Source organism: Leptinotarsa decemlineata, unplaced genomic scaffold, assembly GCF_025532065.1.
Source record: "Leptinotarsa decemlineata unplaced genomic scaffold, Ldec_3_MD MMD2_P_RNA_scaffold_9, whole genome shotgun sequence".
NCBI lineage: Eukaryota > Metazoa > Arthropoda > Insecta > Coleoptera > Chrysomelidae > Leptinotarsa > Leptinotarsa decemlineata.
In genome coordinates this window covers 13,162,670-13,179,882 of record NW_027412536.1, presented here as the reverse complement: position 1 = coordinate 13,179,882, position 17,213 = coordinate 13,162,670, and the positions used below count along the sequence as shown (strand labels likewise).

Sequence of the window (17,213 nt, the reverse complement as noted above, 5' to 3'; positions counted from 1 at the left end):
CGATCAGCTAGTTTCTCCTCGCTGTGTGTGTTTCTTGTGCTCGACAATGCGGTCTTTCAATGGCTTCTTAGTTTCACCGATGTAGAATTTGCGGCGCTCACAGGGTATCCAGTAAATGCAATTCTTATAACCGCAGTCCGCGTTTGGTGGCCTGGTTTTCGTGAAGGCCACGTGTTCCCAGATCTGAAACAGGTTTTGATGTTATACTTGGACCGAATCCTTCTTAACTTTTCCGACAATCCTCTGATGTAGGGAAGTACAAGTACAGGTTCTGGCGGCTTCTCTTCTTTGTGAAGCTCTTGCTTTCTTCTAGCTGAAGCATTTTTTACCATCTTTTTGGAGTAATCATTCCGTTAGCACGGTCTTGTAGAGTCTTGATGATTTCTCTCTTAGTCGATTGATGGTGGTTGGATTCCTGGTTCAAATACTGTCCTGTGTGAGTGGGTTTTCGATGTACAGATATTTCATATTCAGTGTCGGTTTTCTTCACCAATATATCTAAGAATGGCAATTCGTTGTGAAATTGATGGAAGGACTTACTTACTTTGTTGATATGCTTCAGAAAGATGTCTAGTTCTGCATCCCCATAGTTCCATATTACGAAGGTGTCGTCCACGTATCTCAAACATACTTCTTCAATGGATATTTTATTTCATGGGAATATCAGTATTTTTTGCTTAATATAATTATCATTTTTCAGCTAACCTTTCTGATTTTTTACAGATTCTTTCAAGTATTTCAAATCATGTTATATCATATTAGACAATGGAAGTTCAAACTGATGAAATGCACCTTAAAACATTGTCAACCACCTCCAAACATGCATTTTTGTCATAACATATAAGGTCAATGAGTTTCATAGAATGTGCATGTTATGAGATTTACTTATCATATTTTTTAGAAGATGTATTTTGCATCCAATGAGATTCAAATAGCAGCGATATTTAGTTAAAATACCATGTGCCCCTTTAGCGTCTTCGAAATAATTTAAGAAGAATTGGGTCCAAGTAGAACATCAGAAATTGCTTCAGATCCGGAATGACTATCCGCAGCAGCCCCATGAAAAACCAGGCCACCAAACGCGGACTGCGATTCCAATAATTGCATTTACCGGATACCCTGTTAGATTGGCGAATCCTATATCGGTGAAACTAAGAGGCCATTGAAAGTCCCTATTGCCGAGCACAAGAGAAACACACAGAGAGGGGAAACCAGAAATATGAAGTTAGTAAAGTTTCCTTATCCAAGTGCCGTTACAAATAATGTGTCATCGCTGCTCAATCAGAAAGTAATTGATATCATAGATTTTATACTTCTGAAAAATTTTCAGTATGAACATTCAACACGTTTTCTCTCCCTCTTCTCTCTCTCCTTCCTCTTTTTTTTTCTCATTTTTTTTTGTTTTTTCTCTAGTTTAGTTGTCTTGTCTTCAAGGATATAGAACTAAGATCAACAGTACCCACCGATACATGTTGTTTCTAGCCTCATTTGTAGTTTGTTTTACAGATTGAATAAGTATCGGATTCATATGAAATAAGTAACTATAAATGAATATTATTATTATTATATTAGACAATGAAATTCCGAAATAGTGAAATTTACTATAAAATGTCATCACCACTTCCAAACAAATTTTCAAAATAATATTTTGTGAAATTGTTTCTTGTGGTAGCTATATTTCAACAATATGAATAGGCTCACTTACTCAACACTTCATACATTTCCATCATTACAACTGACTCCGTACTTTCGTTAGTAAAAGCTTGGCAATTTTTCTTTTGCCACAATAGCCGGCCTCAATTGCTACGACGATAAAACAAAAACCATGTTCATATCTTTAAAGCTCTGATGCAAATGCAATTGGAAATTCTAGCGAATTTTTTCTCGACATTCTCGGAGAACTTTACCTTATATAAAATCACAAGTTCCGCAACAGCTCAGCATCCACCAGCTGCATGTATTCACAGTGAACAATGAAACTTCTTTGGAAATGTGTGTCAAACACGGTCAACTATGTTAAGTGGTGTACATTGAAAAAGACACTTGAGATTGAACGAATAAAGTATGACATAATAAAAAAATCGATATAATGTTTTGCATAATATATAAGTATATACCAGTACCGGAGTAGGAAAACAGTTCTGGGTATATTTTGAAAGACTTTGTGGAGGCGTCAATGTTTCTTGCTAGTTTTCCGGATATCAGACCTTTCATTATATGAAATACTTAGAAAGGTAAATCAATAGAAAAACTGCTTAATGTGTTAATAGGCAAACAGGAGAGTTCACCCCAGTATTCTCGTAAGTAGATAAACTGCTTGCCAATCCCAACGGGTCTAGATCCTTCTGGTCGGTAGTTAAAGCTATTAATTAGAACTTTACAAAATCCACAATTACACCACTGACACAAGCCGATGGTTCAATTGCAAAAACAGCCATAGAAAAAGCAAATCTACTAACTGATCAATTCGCGTCTCACTCAGGGCCGTAGCGGAAAGAAAAACCAGCGGGGGAGGAAATCCAAATTTTCCCAACCCCACCAGCAAAATTTTCCAACTTTCAAAAAAATGGAAGCCAAGACATTAGTTACTACTATAATATATTAATTTTCTTACATAGCTATCCAAAGATTGGCTGAATGCTTATATGCCCTTTAGGGTATGCACAAACGAAAATGATTTTTGGTAATTATAAAAATAATAATGGGAATTATTATTTTTATACTTTGGACCATGGTCCTTGGTCTTTCACCATATCCACCATGTATAGAAATATTCAATACAAATGGAAGGAAACAACACTTAAATTATATTGTGTTTATTGTTTTCTACTATTATTTTTTCTATCTTCACGGCCCGAAAATTCCCAACTTTTCCAAGTCGATAAAACAGCGAAAAGTTAGGAATTTTATAAAATTGTCACCTCAAAATTTTTGGACTGTTCAGGGCTGTTCTCTCTTACTTGGGAGAAATTGAACTTTTTTGAAGTTTTCAAACAACTCAAAATTTCAGAAGTATTGGATCTCCAAGTTATGCATGTTGGAAAATCCCAACCTTCTCCTCGTTCTTTCCCTTTTCTTATCACCTCTCCCTTTCTTTCCTCTCATTTCGATTTTTTAAATTTTTTTTACTATCATTTTTTTCTTCACGGCCCAAAATTTCCCAACTTTTTCCCAAGTCGAAAAAGCAGGGGGAAAGGCACCACCCACTATTCCCATATTCCCACACTAGAATCCACAATGGCGGAAATTACTTTTCGACAGCGTCTTTTCAGGCGAATTTTGAAACAGCTCAATATCAACAAGGCGTCTAGCCATGCGCAAATGAACTCGCACGGGTATTTTGCAGACTTTTCAACCTGTCTTATAAGAAAGGGGTTTTCCTTCTTGTTGGAAGATCGCTCGCTTTCAGCTTATCACCAACAAAGGCAAAAAATCTTCCAAATAACTATAGACTAGTCACTTTGCTCTCAGTGATATCAAAAATCATGGAGAAAGTCATAAACCACCATATCCTCTAATATATGGAAGGCTTCAACATCTTGAGCGATCATCAATATTGCTTTCGAAAACAAAGAACAGGCGACCTTCTATCGCATGTAACCCATATTTGGGATAACACAATCGAAAAACATGGAAATCAAGAGCTGTTACGCTTGATATTTCTAAGGCCTTTGACCGTGGGTGGCATAAGCGTTTGCTGGTCAAACTTTGATGCTATGACTTGTCGGATCATTTTTGTGTATACCTCTTCAGCTTCCTGAAAGAACGTTCTCTACAAGTGACTGTCGATAGCTATCTCTCTATTACTTTCACCATCAACGCTGGAGTTCCCTAGGGATCCATTTTGTTTCCATCCCTCTTTTTATTGTATATCAACGACTTCTGGAAAAAAAACAAGAATCCAATATATTACACTTGTCTTTTCATTTGGATTCCAGGACATCGGCTGCGGATGCACATCTTCACCGGCACCGCGAGGTTACATATCTTAATGAGGATCTAGAAGTGATTTCGAATTAGAGTGAAAGTAAACAGGTTCAATTCGATGCCACAAAGACCCAGGCATCGGTTTCCTCCAAGAAGATAAATGTCTCCGAACCGGATATAATAATGTCAGGCCAGACAATTCCACTTTTTGCTTCAATAAGTTTGTTGGTGGTTGAAATAGACACCAATATGTCATGGCACAATCGTGTCGCTGGAATTGCAAAGGCTGCTTCTCAAAAGCTTGGAACACTGTTCCGAACCAGAAAACTGTACACACCTCAGCAACTTTTATAAAGCTCAGATCAGTTCTTCTTTGGATAATTGTTCTCATGTTTTGAGCTCTGTCCACGAATATACCCTGAAGTTGCTGGAGTCCATCCAAAAAAGAGTCATCCGCCTGTCTGAAGACGCGAACATCACGTGCAACCTTGATAACCTGAAACATTGAATAAAGGTTGGAGATTTTTCTCTCTTCTATAGATACTTTCACGGGAAGTGTTCAAGTGACTTGGCATATTCGATTCCACCAAGAGCGGTACATAAGAAATACGCGACCGACTATGGCTGCTCATCGTTTTGAGGTACACCAGTACACCCAGAACTTCACTGTTTACAAAATCTTTCATCTGGAGAACTGCGTTTATGAGGAACAAACTTCCTGAGTAATATTCTCCAGCGATTCAAATCCAATGTGAATCACTACTTTCGCACAGGCACCGCTCTGAGAGCGCCTTAAGGATTTTCCTGAAGTGCTTGTGTTTTGTCCCTGAAAGATATGACAAAAGCCATATCATGTTTTTCATTTTGCTAACGTAGAAATCCTATCAAACCAATTTTTAAATTTGATTGCTGTTGCCAATTCTGCTTTGATTTTTTCTGACGATACTCAAGAAAATATTGAAAAACAGAAAGACTGCCCATTGCCACTTCACAAGCTAAACAGGATTTTATCAAAAACTTTATACAGATGTATAAGAAATGGCACACTTGTCAGTTCTCGCGAATAAGTTACTGCATAAATTTAAAGTAATTTTCATGAAAAAAGTTTCATTAATGACTTGGTTGTCGTATTTTTCAATTTTACCCACTCAAAAATGAGCTAAGAAATCATATAGATACGTTGTGTATTCGAAAAATGAGGTGGATTTTCATTTTTCTCAAAAAATATTAATTTATTCATCAATTTCTATTTCGTCCCCTTCAAAGTAGTCCCCCTCAGTCGCAAAACGCCGTCCTTCCATAGATCTCTTCAATCTTGGGAACAGAAAAAGTTGCAGGGAGCCAAATCTGGTGAATATTACGGTGTTGTTTTTGGGCAAAAATTTACGAACAAGCAATGATCATTGAGCCGGTTACTTTATCGTGATGCAAAAGCCATGAATTATTTTCCACAATACCGGAGGTTTTATTCTCGCAAGCGGTGCATAACTTCAAGATAATACTCCTTACTGACCGTACGACCATGTGGCAAAAAATCCTGATGCACTATGCCACGGTAAACGAAGAGAGCATTGAGCAAAACCTTGACATTTGATTGAGCTTGGCGTGCTATTTTTGGTCTTGGATCTCCTGGGCTCTTTCATTGGGATTGGAATCTGGTTACGATGTCATTACCATACACCCATTTTTCGTCACCAGTTATGACCCTTACACAGACATCTGGATCAGTGTTGCGATCAGATGTCGCCTGAGCATCGCTCAGTTATTTTGTACAAAATTGCATGGCATGAGCCAACCGATATGCCGACATCCTCAGGAACTTCTCTAATAAAGATTCGACGATTCTCTATAGAAATTTCCTTCACTTCCTCAACATTTACGAAAAAGCTACTATGATAGCGAAACATGTCGTTATATATTTTTTGGAAATAAAATTTGTGAAGAGCGAAACGTAAAATGTAGTATATGAAATTGAAATGGAATATGATAGTCTGTTTTATACAAACCGGGGAAAATGCAGAAGCAGCAAGCAATTTGTATCACGGGAGGTATCCAGTGGGAAGATAACCAACCTTTCAGAGACATTTACGCAAGATTGCAACACAACCTAATTGATGGTGGTCAATTTGAAAAGAAAAGGTCAACATTATATGAATCAAATAGGGATAAGGAGGGAGGCCTGTCGATGTTATCAACAGGCCTACCAAGAACTGAATGAAAACACTTTTGTCTAATTTCCACTTGTTATTTCATTTTTATGACCGGTTTCGGGTTATGTCCCATTATCAAGTATAAAACTGATTAGCTATAGTGCAAATTTTGGTAATAATTGGATAGCTAACCAAGGACCCCACCTTTGGCCAGCCAGGTCACCGGACCTAATGCCTACGGAGTTTTACCTCTGAGGAAGGTTGAAAGATATTATTTCGAATTGCCGACCAATTTTAGATACGAAATGATGATGATTAAGTATTCTTAATTTTGAAGTTTCACTGTACAACTAATTATTGTGTGCTATGGTAAAATAATGTGTAACTGCTGTAAGCATTCATGAAATTCAGTGAGAAATAGGTTTATCTGTTTATGACAAAAAAATAAACCCTTAGCTTTCTGAACGTTAGATAATCTCTTAAAAAAATGTGAAATTGCTTATCAGGGCTGGTTGCTCTCACCTACAATTTATTCTAAGTAAACTAATTGCGGTGTAAAGTCGGCTTTTTGATATTGCCGCTCACTTGCAGACCTACAAAATCTTCGCATTTTATTTCTTTTTGTCGGAACGTTTTACATACTTTGTTTTACTGCAATCGGAAGATAGCCGTTCTGCGAATCTGTTCAACTCAAACTAATTATACCGCTACCGTGTTGGTAGGACGGAACGTTTTTGTTTTCTTAGTTGGATGGTTGGTGGAGTTGTTGCTTAATCATTTGAGATTATAGGATATTTACGTTAAGAAGAGAATTACGTCATTTTTGGTAATTTTATATATCCGACATAACAACGTTAAAATTCCGAATGAAATGCGTTCAATAGAATTGAAACTAGTGAAATTTCATTTTATAAGTTACTAAACTGATAGTTGAATTTCAGACGTTGACGATACGAAAAAGACTCGAAAACTGTCAGTCTTTCTTTTCAGAACTAATCATTTCTTTTGATAAGACCTGCTTCCCATCTAGCCGAAAGTTCCAAGTCTGCTGGAACTGCAGCATTGTCTAGCGAGAAATTGAAAAGAAAAAAATACCAAAATCTTGGAAACAACTGTCTATTTCATCTAGTAGCGGTTGAAACTTTTGGTGTTTATGTCCCGGAGTCTCTTTTATTCGTTCATGAATTCGGAAGGAGAATAGGCCAAGCAACGAAAGATCACCGTTCTACCCCTTTTTTGATAGAAAGAATTAGTATTGCTATTCAACGTGGCAATGCTGCTTCAGTACTTGGAACTATTCCTCCTTCACATAATTTTGATGAGATCATGCATTGCCCTAATTTCAGTACGGAACTGAAACCTTTTCGAAACAAGCCGAGATATGTGGATATTCATCAGTCACCTATCAAGGTTAATACACAAGTGATTGATCCACCTTCTTCTTTTTCAGTGCGGTCAGTGGACTCAGGTCATTCTTGCTCCCAAAAAATGAGTTGCAGTCCTCGTAGAACTGGTTACCTTTCAGTGGAAGAGCTTCATGAAGCAAGAGCCGAATCAATCCGTCTACGAAACCCTTCTTCACTTGGAAGGATCGATCTCAGCTTGAGAAATGGTTCTTATGGAGATTCTGTGAAACATGTTCTTCCTTACGAATCAGTAGATAGTTTTCCTGAAAATCTAGAGAAGAAAATTGGATTGGATAATTTAGGAAACACTTGCTACATGAATAACATTTAACAAGTGTTGTTCATGACGAAGAATTTCTAGAACGAAGTTTTAATGATGAACGAGAACGGGAATGTTTCCTACTTATTCATCAAACTCAAACACCTGTTCATGCAGCTGCAGTTTCGTAAGAAGGTATCATCTTTCCCTCCAACCGATTTCCTTTAGTCTTTGAAATCCACTAGATACTCGTTAGGACAACAACAGGTTTGTTCCGAATTCTTGGGGTTCTTGTTGAATACTCTTCGTGAGCAAAACAATAGCAAAATCAATAGTCCTGACCACTCTGGACTGAATGATTGGGTACAGCCCATCTCGTCTTGTGTTTGTAAATCTTTTGCTGGAAAAATCCTCACTTGTTTACTTTGTGGTAAATGTTCAAGAAGTACCGAAAACTTATGTAAATTTCTGGAACTTCATGTACCTTTTCCTAATACGACTAATAACCAGTCCGTGCAAAGCTTATTGTTAAATCATCTGTTATATAGAAACAATTATAGCTGAGGCTCCAGTCAATCTAATAATAACACTGATGATTTTCAAACAAGACTCAACCTCTAACGGAAGCAAGAAACTCTTTGGAAGGTTCGAAATAGATGAACATTTCAACCTAGCAGACCACTATTATAATATTCATGCAGTCATTGTTCACTGTGGATCTGGCGTTGAATTCGGTCATTATTACGCCTTGGTCAAAGAAGAAACGGACTGGTTTAAGTTTGACGATAGTCGTGTCACGAAGTGTTCTGGCGATGCATTGAATTTAGTGGAGCCTCTGGAGACACCCTACATTTTGTTTTATAAGAGAGAGGGCATTGTTAGATCAAGATCTTCTGCAGGTTTTTCCGGGTTTTCCTGCAGCTGAAAAAGCAAATGCGCAACTGGAATCAATGAAGTCGCCCCGGAGCACCAATTAATTTTTATTGTTGTTTTGATTTTATCTTTATCGTTGTTTTAATAAAATTTACTTCATTTAAGACCTGCGTATATTCAATATGCCTAAAGCATTGTCGAAACAGTCTCAACAAATAGTGGCGTTTTTAATAGACTACTTTGAAAGAGAATGCGAAAATGAAGGACCTTTACTTCCACTAACTGCTGTTAGAGACGTAAGTTATATTAAACGTATAACTTACCTATCCTACATCTATCAGGAATAAATAAAAATTATACAGCGAATATATAAATGTTGGGTTAGTTTAAATATTTAAATGGTGATTATGATGATGAAGAGTTGGTATCAAAAAATATATACAATCAAAGGAATTTAAATAAAATATTTTATTTTTCATTACTTATTATGAAAAAAAGGATGAAGTGCCACTCTTATTGTATTTCAACTGAGTAAGTTAATAGTAAGTAAGGTTAATAGCAATAAAACAAATCAACAGTACAAAAAAATTGAAAGTTCGAAATGGTGCACATGTTAGCAACGCCGTAACTTGTCATCTTGTGACGTCATTCTCTTCTTAGCGTGAATATTCTATAACAATATATTTGGGAAAAAAGTATCTACTGACTTGTTGTTGTAGATTTTTATTTTTTCAGATTGATCATCTGAAAATACAATTATAAAAAATGAAGCCATTTTGTATATATATATAAATATACAGAGATAAAGATGTTATTGAGTGTGTATGATATAAATCAAAAGGGAAAATTTGTGGACAGAACACTCAAAAAATGGAAGCAAACCGCGGACACGTGTTTCTGGGTATTGACCTCATCATCACGGTGCAGCCAACTGCAAAGATGGACAACAACTGGTTACCAAAAATGAAAAACTTCACATATGCACGGTGTCACTAACAGGAGCTAACCGCACATTTGTGGTTTCAATTAGAAGACCTAGTATTCCCAGGCATCATCTAACATGACCACGTAGGCAGCTATAGCTACCTGCGTGACTTCCGGGTCCAGGATATAAATACAGATATAAAGATGTTATTGAGTGTGTATGATATAAATCAAAATGGAAAATTTGTGGACAGAACACTCAAAAAATGGAGGCAAAGCGCGGATACGTGTTTCTGGTTATTGGCCTCATCAGTGACACCGTGCATATGTGAAGTTTTTCATTTTTGTTAACCAGTTGTTGTTCATCTTTGCAATTGGCTGCACCGCGCTGATGAGGCCAATAGCCAGAAATCATTCTCATATTGATTTCAATTTAAGAGCCACCGGTAAATCTCCATGTTATTAGAGAAAGTCATTTTCAGCAATAATTTTCGCTGAACGTTTGAGTGGGAATGATTGGTGACTACTTTATTGGCCTATTTTTTCCACCAACAAGATTAACAGGTGAATCTTACACGGGCTTTTTGCGAGATCATTTACCGATTTTGTTAGAACAAGTGCCGGTACTTGCAAAAGGCAACATGTGCTTTATGCACGACGAGGGTCCAGCTGATTTTATATAGTGTTCTTGCTCAACAGTATCTCGACATAAGCTACCCTAATCGCTGGATTGGACCTTAAAAGTGGCCAGGTCACAGTCTTGATATGAATCCGCTAGATTTCCCTTTATGGGGTTCTCTGGAGGCTCTTTTTCAAAAAACTCCTGTACTAGGTGTGAATGACTTGAGGAATCGAATAATTGATAATTGCAATGTTATTAGGAATACTCCAGGTATTTTTGAACGTGCCAGACAATCAATATTAAAACGATTGCATTCGTATATTTTATCAGAAGGTGAAAATTTTGCTCATTTACTTTAAGATCGAAATTGTTCATTACTTACTTCTGGTTTTAGTTCATGGATAGCTTTCAGAAGTGATTTCCTTTTTCTCGAAGACGAAGTCAAAATCAGTTCTCAATCTCAAAGTAAGGGAGTTATCGAGAAGCCTAGCATTTTCCGTTGTTAACGGTCATCTCCCACTAAACCGATGAAGCGGAAAGTGGAGATAAGTGAAAGTACTCGAATGACCCATAAATAGTAATCTCTTGAAGGAATTAGTCCAATCATCACCCGAAGACGATTGTGGATACTAACAATCGAAATGTCGTGAAGTAACTTGGTATGAAATCTTTCATTTTTTTAAAATTTTTTACCTTTTGTTCAATTGTTCTATTTTTTACTTCCACTGTAATTTAATTTTAGAGTTTTTTGCTTAATATAATTGTTATTTTCAACCATTGTTTTGTATTGTTTATTTTGTGAATTTCAACTCATTTTATATAATTTAGACAATGGAAGTCCAAACTAATGAAATTCATCATGAAACATTGTTAATCACCTTCAAACTAGAGCATATAATATTTCAACTTTTATAAATCCCAGATACATACTCAATTATAATCACCTAGAGAATAAATTACTTCTACATCGATAATATGTCTGCAAAGTCTAAGATAACATCGGTCTCTAAGGAAAGAAGTTCAGTAATGGTGATCTATTCAAATCCAGTTGGTCATTCAGTAAAACATTTGAACTTTTGAGTTTAATAATTTTGTTACTAGCAGGGTGTCGATCAGAGTTGTATTCTAGTCCATTTTTGGCTTTCTTGTGTACTAGATACAACGTTCTGTTGACGCGTATACCTTTTTCTTTCCTGTTGAAATTGTTGGGATACCTGTCGTCCCTTAGAAAAACTCATGCGTGGTGTGGTAATACATATTTTATTAAGTGGTCTGTTTCTACTTTGGGCATGTTCCGCAATTGCGAATTTCTCCGGTTGCATGAGGCGGTAGCTAAGCTTGTGTTCTTGTATGCTGGTTTCGATCCTGCCTGTGGTAGTTCTGATGTTAACTGAACCACGGGAACAGGGACTCCTGTAAACATCGGCGGATCTTAGAGACTCTCTTCTGTCCTTGGTCGATAGTGTTGCGTAGTTGACTTGTGAATGATCTTAATGTTGTGACGTTCAAACAGTTTTCCGATACGGTCCGTGACTTTGTTTGGCAAATAGGCTGTGCCTACCTCTGACGGCTGTATCGTGGTTGAAGTTGGAGTATTTCTTCTTGGATGTAGAACACGTTCCACAACTGTTTTCATTATAGCACGTTTTTTGTCCTGGATGGTGGTTTGAGTTCTTGTTGAGATAACGATCAGTATGAGTAGGTTTGCGATAATCTATGTGACCTAGTTTCGGGTCAGTTTTTCTGATGACCGCTACAAGATCAACAGGGAAAATCATATATTTACTTCGTTTCCTTTCTCTTTATGGTAAACCAGATGTGAGAATGAATAGAGTTGATGTGGCGTAGAAACAGTTCACATGGCTCCAAATAACAAATCTGGCATCAATATAGCGAAACCAGTAGGTAGGCTTCGATGGAGTGGTGGTAAGTGTTGTTTATAGAAATGTAGAAATTGCAATCACAAGACTGAGAGGACTTCCCAAGCGTTATTCCACTGGAAATATGTAGTGATGCTGTGATGTCCCTTGAGCCAGCGGGAACTCGGATATCCTCCTCGACGAGTTTCCACTGATGATCAGATAAAGGACAGCCCACTGCCAGAGGCGACTAGAAAGAAATAGTTTTACCTGTCCTCCAAGACTCACCCGAACTCCACCCACATACAAGAACAGCAATGCCCAAAGAATAAAAGAAGACCCACTAACTTGAACGATATAGAATGAAAGAATTGTACCCAACAAAACCAAACATAAACACCCAGTAGCAAGAAAACACAAACCACTAACCTAAATTAAGCTTGTTGATTGTGAATTGATTGTGAAGTAACACAGCACCTGAAGAGGTATAGTCTATTTGGGCCCCACAAAAAACTCATATAATACGTATACGATCGATTCCTTGAGATTTTTTTTGGATCTGTTCCAACGACTCCTTTTCTGGTACCATGGTAAAGAGTGGAACTGAATAAATGTATTAGATAGTGACAAGGAATAGGCGAACAGAAAACTATTTTTCAATGTTTTTAACAAGTTTGGTTTTGCAAAGTATTCCATATTTTTGAGACGACAAAAAATATATTTATTTCTGACCGGGATATTATAAGCTTATATCGTCATAGTTACGCTATCAAAAAAGAGGGTCATAACTCCCTTGGGACATTATAGATTTTATAATTCCCTCTACCTTTCACAAGTAAAAATAAATAGAAATGAAAACTGAACCATATTTTATTTATTCACGTCATTACAAATAATAAATGTACAATTTTGAAATGTTCCCTGAAAATTACTTCCGCCACTGGAAACAATTTCTTCTTTTGTATGGCTGGAGCTTCTGTTCACTACAGTCGAGGTACCTGCCTCTTCTGATGACAAAGTAGACAACATAGGCGCCGTTTTATTTCTCAATTCGATGCTATCCTCCAAATACCCCTCCGCCACCGTGGAACTTTTCCAACCTCCGTGTCTTTTTAAGTTAGTCATAGTTGCTCCTGCATTGGCTAGAGCAGTAGCAGAAGTGCGACGAAGGCAATGTCCCGTATAGGAAGATGAGTTTGGCAATCCTAAATACATTGCGATTTTGCTGGGGATTTTCCCAAACATGCTTTTTCCAATTGGCTGAGATGTACATTTATTTTGTCGGAAGCTCAAAAAAAATCGTTCAATACCTTTAGGACGCAAAGACATATGAAGTCTCAATAAAGGCAAAGCGGAGAACTCTTTTTCATCCACAACTGTAAATTTCTTCGATACACTCTATATCCGATATCTTCATATTCAAAAGTTCCTGACTTCTGCATCCTCCAAAATAACCCATAATCAAAACAACCTATAACAAAAAAAAGGAAATAAATACACACAAAAAGGAAAATAAGAAAAAAATTACCTTATGCAATAAATGAATATCATTAGGAGCGTCCTTTAGGAATCTGATAACATCTTTAGGAGATAAAACAGCAGACTTTTTCGGCTTATAACTTTTACTCTTCCGTTTCAAAAAAGCCTGTAGTTCATTAAACTTGGTGATATCTCGTTTCTCATGTATATTCACCATCGATTTTAGCATTGACCATTTAGTCCATAAAGAATTCGGACTATACGTTTCTGACTGAAACGAATAAACACAATTACTACCAAATCTACCGAAAAACATAGAAAATTCCTTACCAGTTCTTGAAAATATGCCAGAAATACAGTTTCAGTGACATCTTTTGGCATAACATTTTTCCGTGTCAGCCAGTCCAGATATATCTTGTATTCTTTTTGGTATACGGCTTCACTTTTCGATGGAATTAATGATTCTCTTGCTTGTTCAGCTTTTTTCAAAATATCCTCCATTATATTTGGGGTAGAAAACACGTTTTCACCGCAAACACAGCTTGATAACAAAGTTCTGTTTATAAACAAGTAACATAGCAACAACCTAGCAACAAGAAAACTCTACTATAATCAACGGTACCTGATTCAAATATACCGGGAAGGTAATGAATTGGTACATTTTTCCGTTTCAAAAATGAGCAAAATTTTATTGAAATCGGTCAGAAATAAAATTATCTATGTACCACGGGAATTAATGAGCCTTAATAACCACAGGCAATTGCTGTCCCTCGGGCCAGAGGCCCTCGGGACGCAAACTTTGCCATCGGTAATTAAGGCCCTCCTAATTCCCTTGATACATAAATAACTATTTAACGCTTTTTGATATTTCTTATATAACGATATTTTAAAACATTTTGTTGAATTAAATGTTCACAATGACCCCAAAAGCTTCTGGAATTTCGTTCGACGAAATAGCACCAGAATACCCATTAGATTATTTATGAAAAACACCATCCTAGATGTCCCTCAAGAAATAGTAAACGGTTTTGCGGCGTTCTTTAGCAGTGTTTTTTTCCAGCATACAAATTTTAAGTAACTTCGCGAAGGTCTTTGATATATCTGTGTATGTCCAGCTAATGCCACAAGTCAAACCCCTGATCTCTGCAAACCAGCATGATTTTCTAGCAAAAAAATCGATTCTCTGCAGTATCCAGCAGTATTTGATAGAAGTAATGGACAGAAAAGAGCAAGTTGAAGTTATATACACAGATTTTGCCTAGGCCTTCGACAGAATTAAACACTCCATCTTACTAAAGAAAATAGCTCAAATAGGTTCAAATATATCACTAACTCAACTTCCACGCTCTCATTTGGATCAGAGAACCAATGTTTTTTATAGTGGATTTGCATCTGCACCATACTTACCACCATCTGGTGTGCCACAAGGTTCCAATCTGGGACCAATGCCTTTCTTCATCGTCATCTCCGAGCTTTCGTATGACAACAGTCTCAAGTAGACCTCATAGATAACTGGTGTCAAATCAATAAATTGGCAATGAATTTTACAAATTTCAAAGTTTGTTGTTTTACACGTAATGCCAATATTATTGAGTTATTTTATACTTTCGAAGATGAAATACTCCTTCGCGAAGATCTACGGGTGACATTCGACAGCAGGTTGACATTATCCAAAATTGAACATATCATCATCTAGCTTACTGTCTTCATTTTGTTCTATTTACAAATAATAATTGATTAATCATCTTTTTTTCTTAATTCGATATTATATATATATATATATATATATATATATATATATATATATATATATATATATATATATATATATATATATATATATATATATATATACATCGGAAAAGTCTAGGGATATTTTTATAACATACTAAATATCATAAAAATAAATGCATGAGGTCGTTTAATTTCGATTAAATTGGTACACTCGACCACCCTGTAGATTTCTATGGGTTGAACAAAGCCTGCAAAAACGGTAACTAATCTTTTATCGAGTTTCTTACAAACTGTAGGTTTTCGGCTAAAATGAATAGTCTGAAAGTGTAGAGTTTGTACATTCTATGCAGTTCTTGCTCAGCAATTGAACTGGAAATATTGTGCTTTAACATGGAACGCCATCACTTACCATTGGCTGAGATGAATAGAGCTGTAGGGCTTCTTCATGCGACAAAATGATGTAGCTCTTCGTTTGGGGGTCTCCCAAAGTGTTATCAGTCGATTGTGGCGGCGTTTCCGTGAAACTGGCAGTCCAGCCGAACAACATCCAGGGCGAGGATGCGCTACAACTGCAGTTCAAGACCGATTTTTGGTCTTAACCGCAAGAAGACAACCGACAATCACAGCACCTGAGTTGGTTAACGTGTTGCAGCAGACGCACCAGGTAACCATTGGTCGTGATACTGTCAGAAATCGACTGCATGAAGCAGATCTCCACAACAGAAGGCCACTTAGATGTCCACCTTTGTAGAGAGGCAATCGCGGTAGAAGATTAGAGTGGTGTCAAGAACATCAAAACTGGGATGCAAATGATTGGGCCACAGTTTTGTTTACAGACGAATCCAGATTTGGATTTCATCCAGATTCTCGTCGAGTAAGACTGTGGAGACGACTTGGAAATAATGAACGTTTGAGACACGTCCAGGAAGTCCACACATACCGAGGTGGTACAGTAATGTTTTGGGGCGGAATCATGATCGGCGGCAGAACCGATCTCGTTTTTCCAAATCGCTCCCTCACAGCTCGACAGTACCTCGACACCATTCTTCTACCTATCGTCCGTCCGTTTGCTGGTGCTGTTGGTGAAAACTTCCACCTAATGCACGATAATGCTCGTCCACATGTTGATGTATTGCCATGGCCAGCACAATCACCGGACCTGAATCCCATCAAACATGTGTGGGACATGCTTCAACGAAGAATTACTCCGCAGATGGGGAACATTCACACAACGTTTCAATTGAGAGAGCTTTAAATCGCTGAATGTGCAAATGTACCTCAATAAGACATTATATTATGTATTGTCCTGTAAATGGATTCATGTGTTTGGCAATACATTTTGTTTTTCTTTCTTTTGAACCTCATTCAATGATCTCACCCCTAGAATTGTTAAATATATACCTATCTCTCAAAAACAGGTCTCGGTATTCAAAAAGGCCCAGAAAGCCCAATTTTTCCTGGAAATAATTTCGTCACGTTCACTTTTTAAGAGCCCTTTAAAAATGTTTACGATTTCAGCGAAATATTAAAACTTTGAAACAAAATAAAAGCGTAAACCGGTAGCTGGCCGGCACGTAGGTATGAATCCAAAAAATGAACGATAATAGTTAGCGTCAAATCTGATAGTGATGTGTTCACCACACAGCATTCAAATCGCATCAGTGGCGAACAACCAACGGGCATGTGGTTTCGTTTTAATGTTATCGACTAGCTGAGAATAACTAATTTTGCCGCTATTTTGTATTTCCATTTTGATATTTGCATTTGTCGTCCTCTGAAAATGTTTCTTATCTCTCATATTAGAATTTGAAAGTTTATTTTCCACTAGGTAGAATCAAATGTTCTAAGTTGAATGATTCAGACGAAATCACTTCTACAGATATCAAAATTGTAAAAACATTTTTTTTGACACACCCAGATGTCAAGAAATACTCGCTTACTTTATGCTGTTGATTCCATAGACCTACTAGAAGTTATTAG

General features: G+C 37.0%; 1 protein-coding gene across 1 annotated transcript; it reads right to left on the bottom strand.

The window, feature by feature from the left end:
* Positions 1-13,386: 13,386 nt before the first annotated feature.
* Positions 13,387-14,300, bottom strand: LOC141480617 (uncharacterized). The gene is made up of 3 exons (XM_074170810.1): positions 13,830-14,300; positions 13,549-13,770; positions 13,387-13,491 (listed from the first exon to the last, which is right to left on the bottom strand). Exons 1-3 carry the CDS (start codon positions 13,998-14,000, stop codon positions 13,387-13,389), a joined length of 498 nt encoding a protein of 165 aa, XP_074026911.1. The 5' UTR covers positions 14,001-14,300.
* Positions 14,301-17,213: the final 2,913 nt, after the last annotated feature.

What these genes read in the sequence shown, in the direction of transcription:
- LOC141480617 (XM_074170810.1), bottom strand. Translation starts at nt 14,000, where the DNA reads ATGGAGGATATTTTGAAAAAAGCTGAACAAGCAAGAGAATCATTAATT. An exon ending in TGGCATATTTTCAAGAACTG is followed by an intron (nt 13,771 to 13,829) that starts GTAAGGAATTTT and finishes TATTCGTTTCAG; the next exon opens with TCAGAAACGTATAGTCCGAA. An exon ending in ATATTCATTTATTGCATAAG is followed by an intron (nt 13,492 to 13,548) that starts GTAATTTTTTTC and finishes TTTTTGTTATAG; the next exon opens with GTTGTTTTGATTATGGGTTA.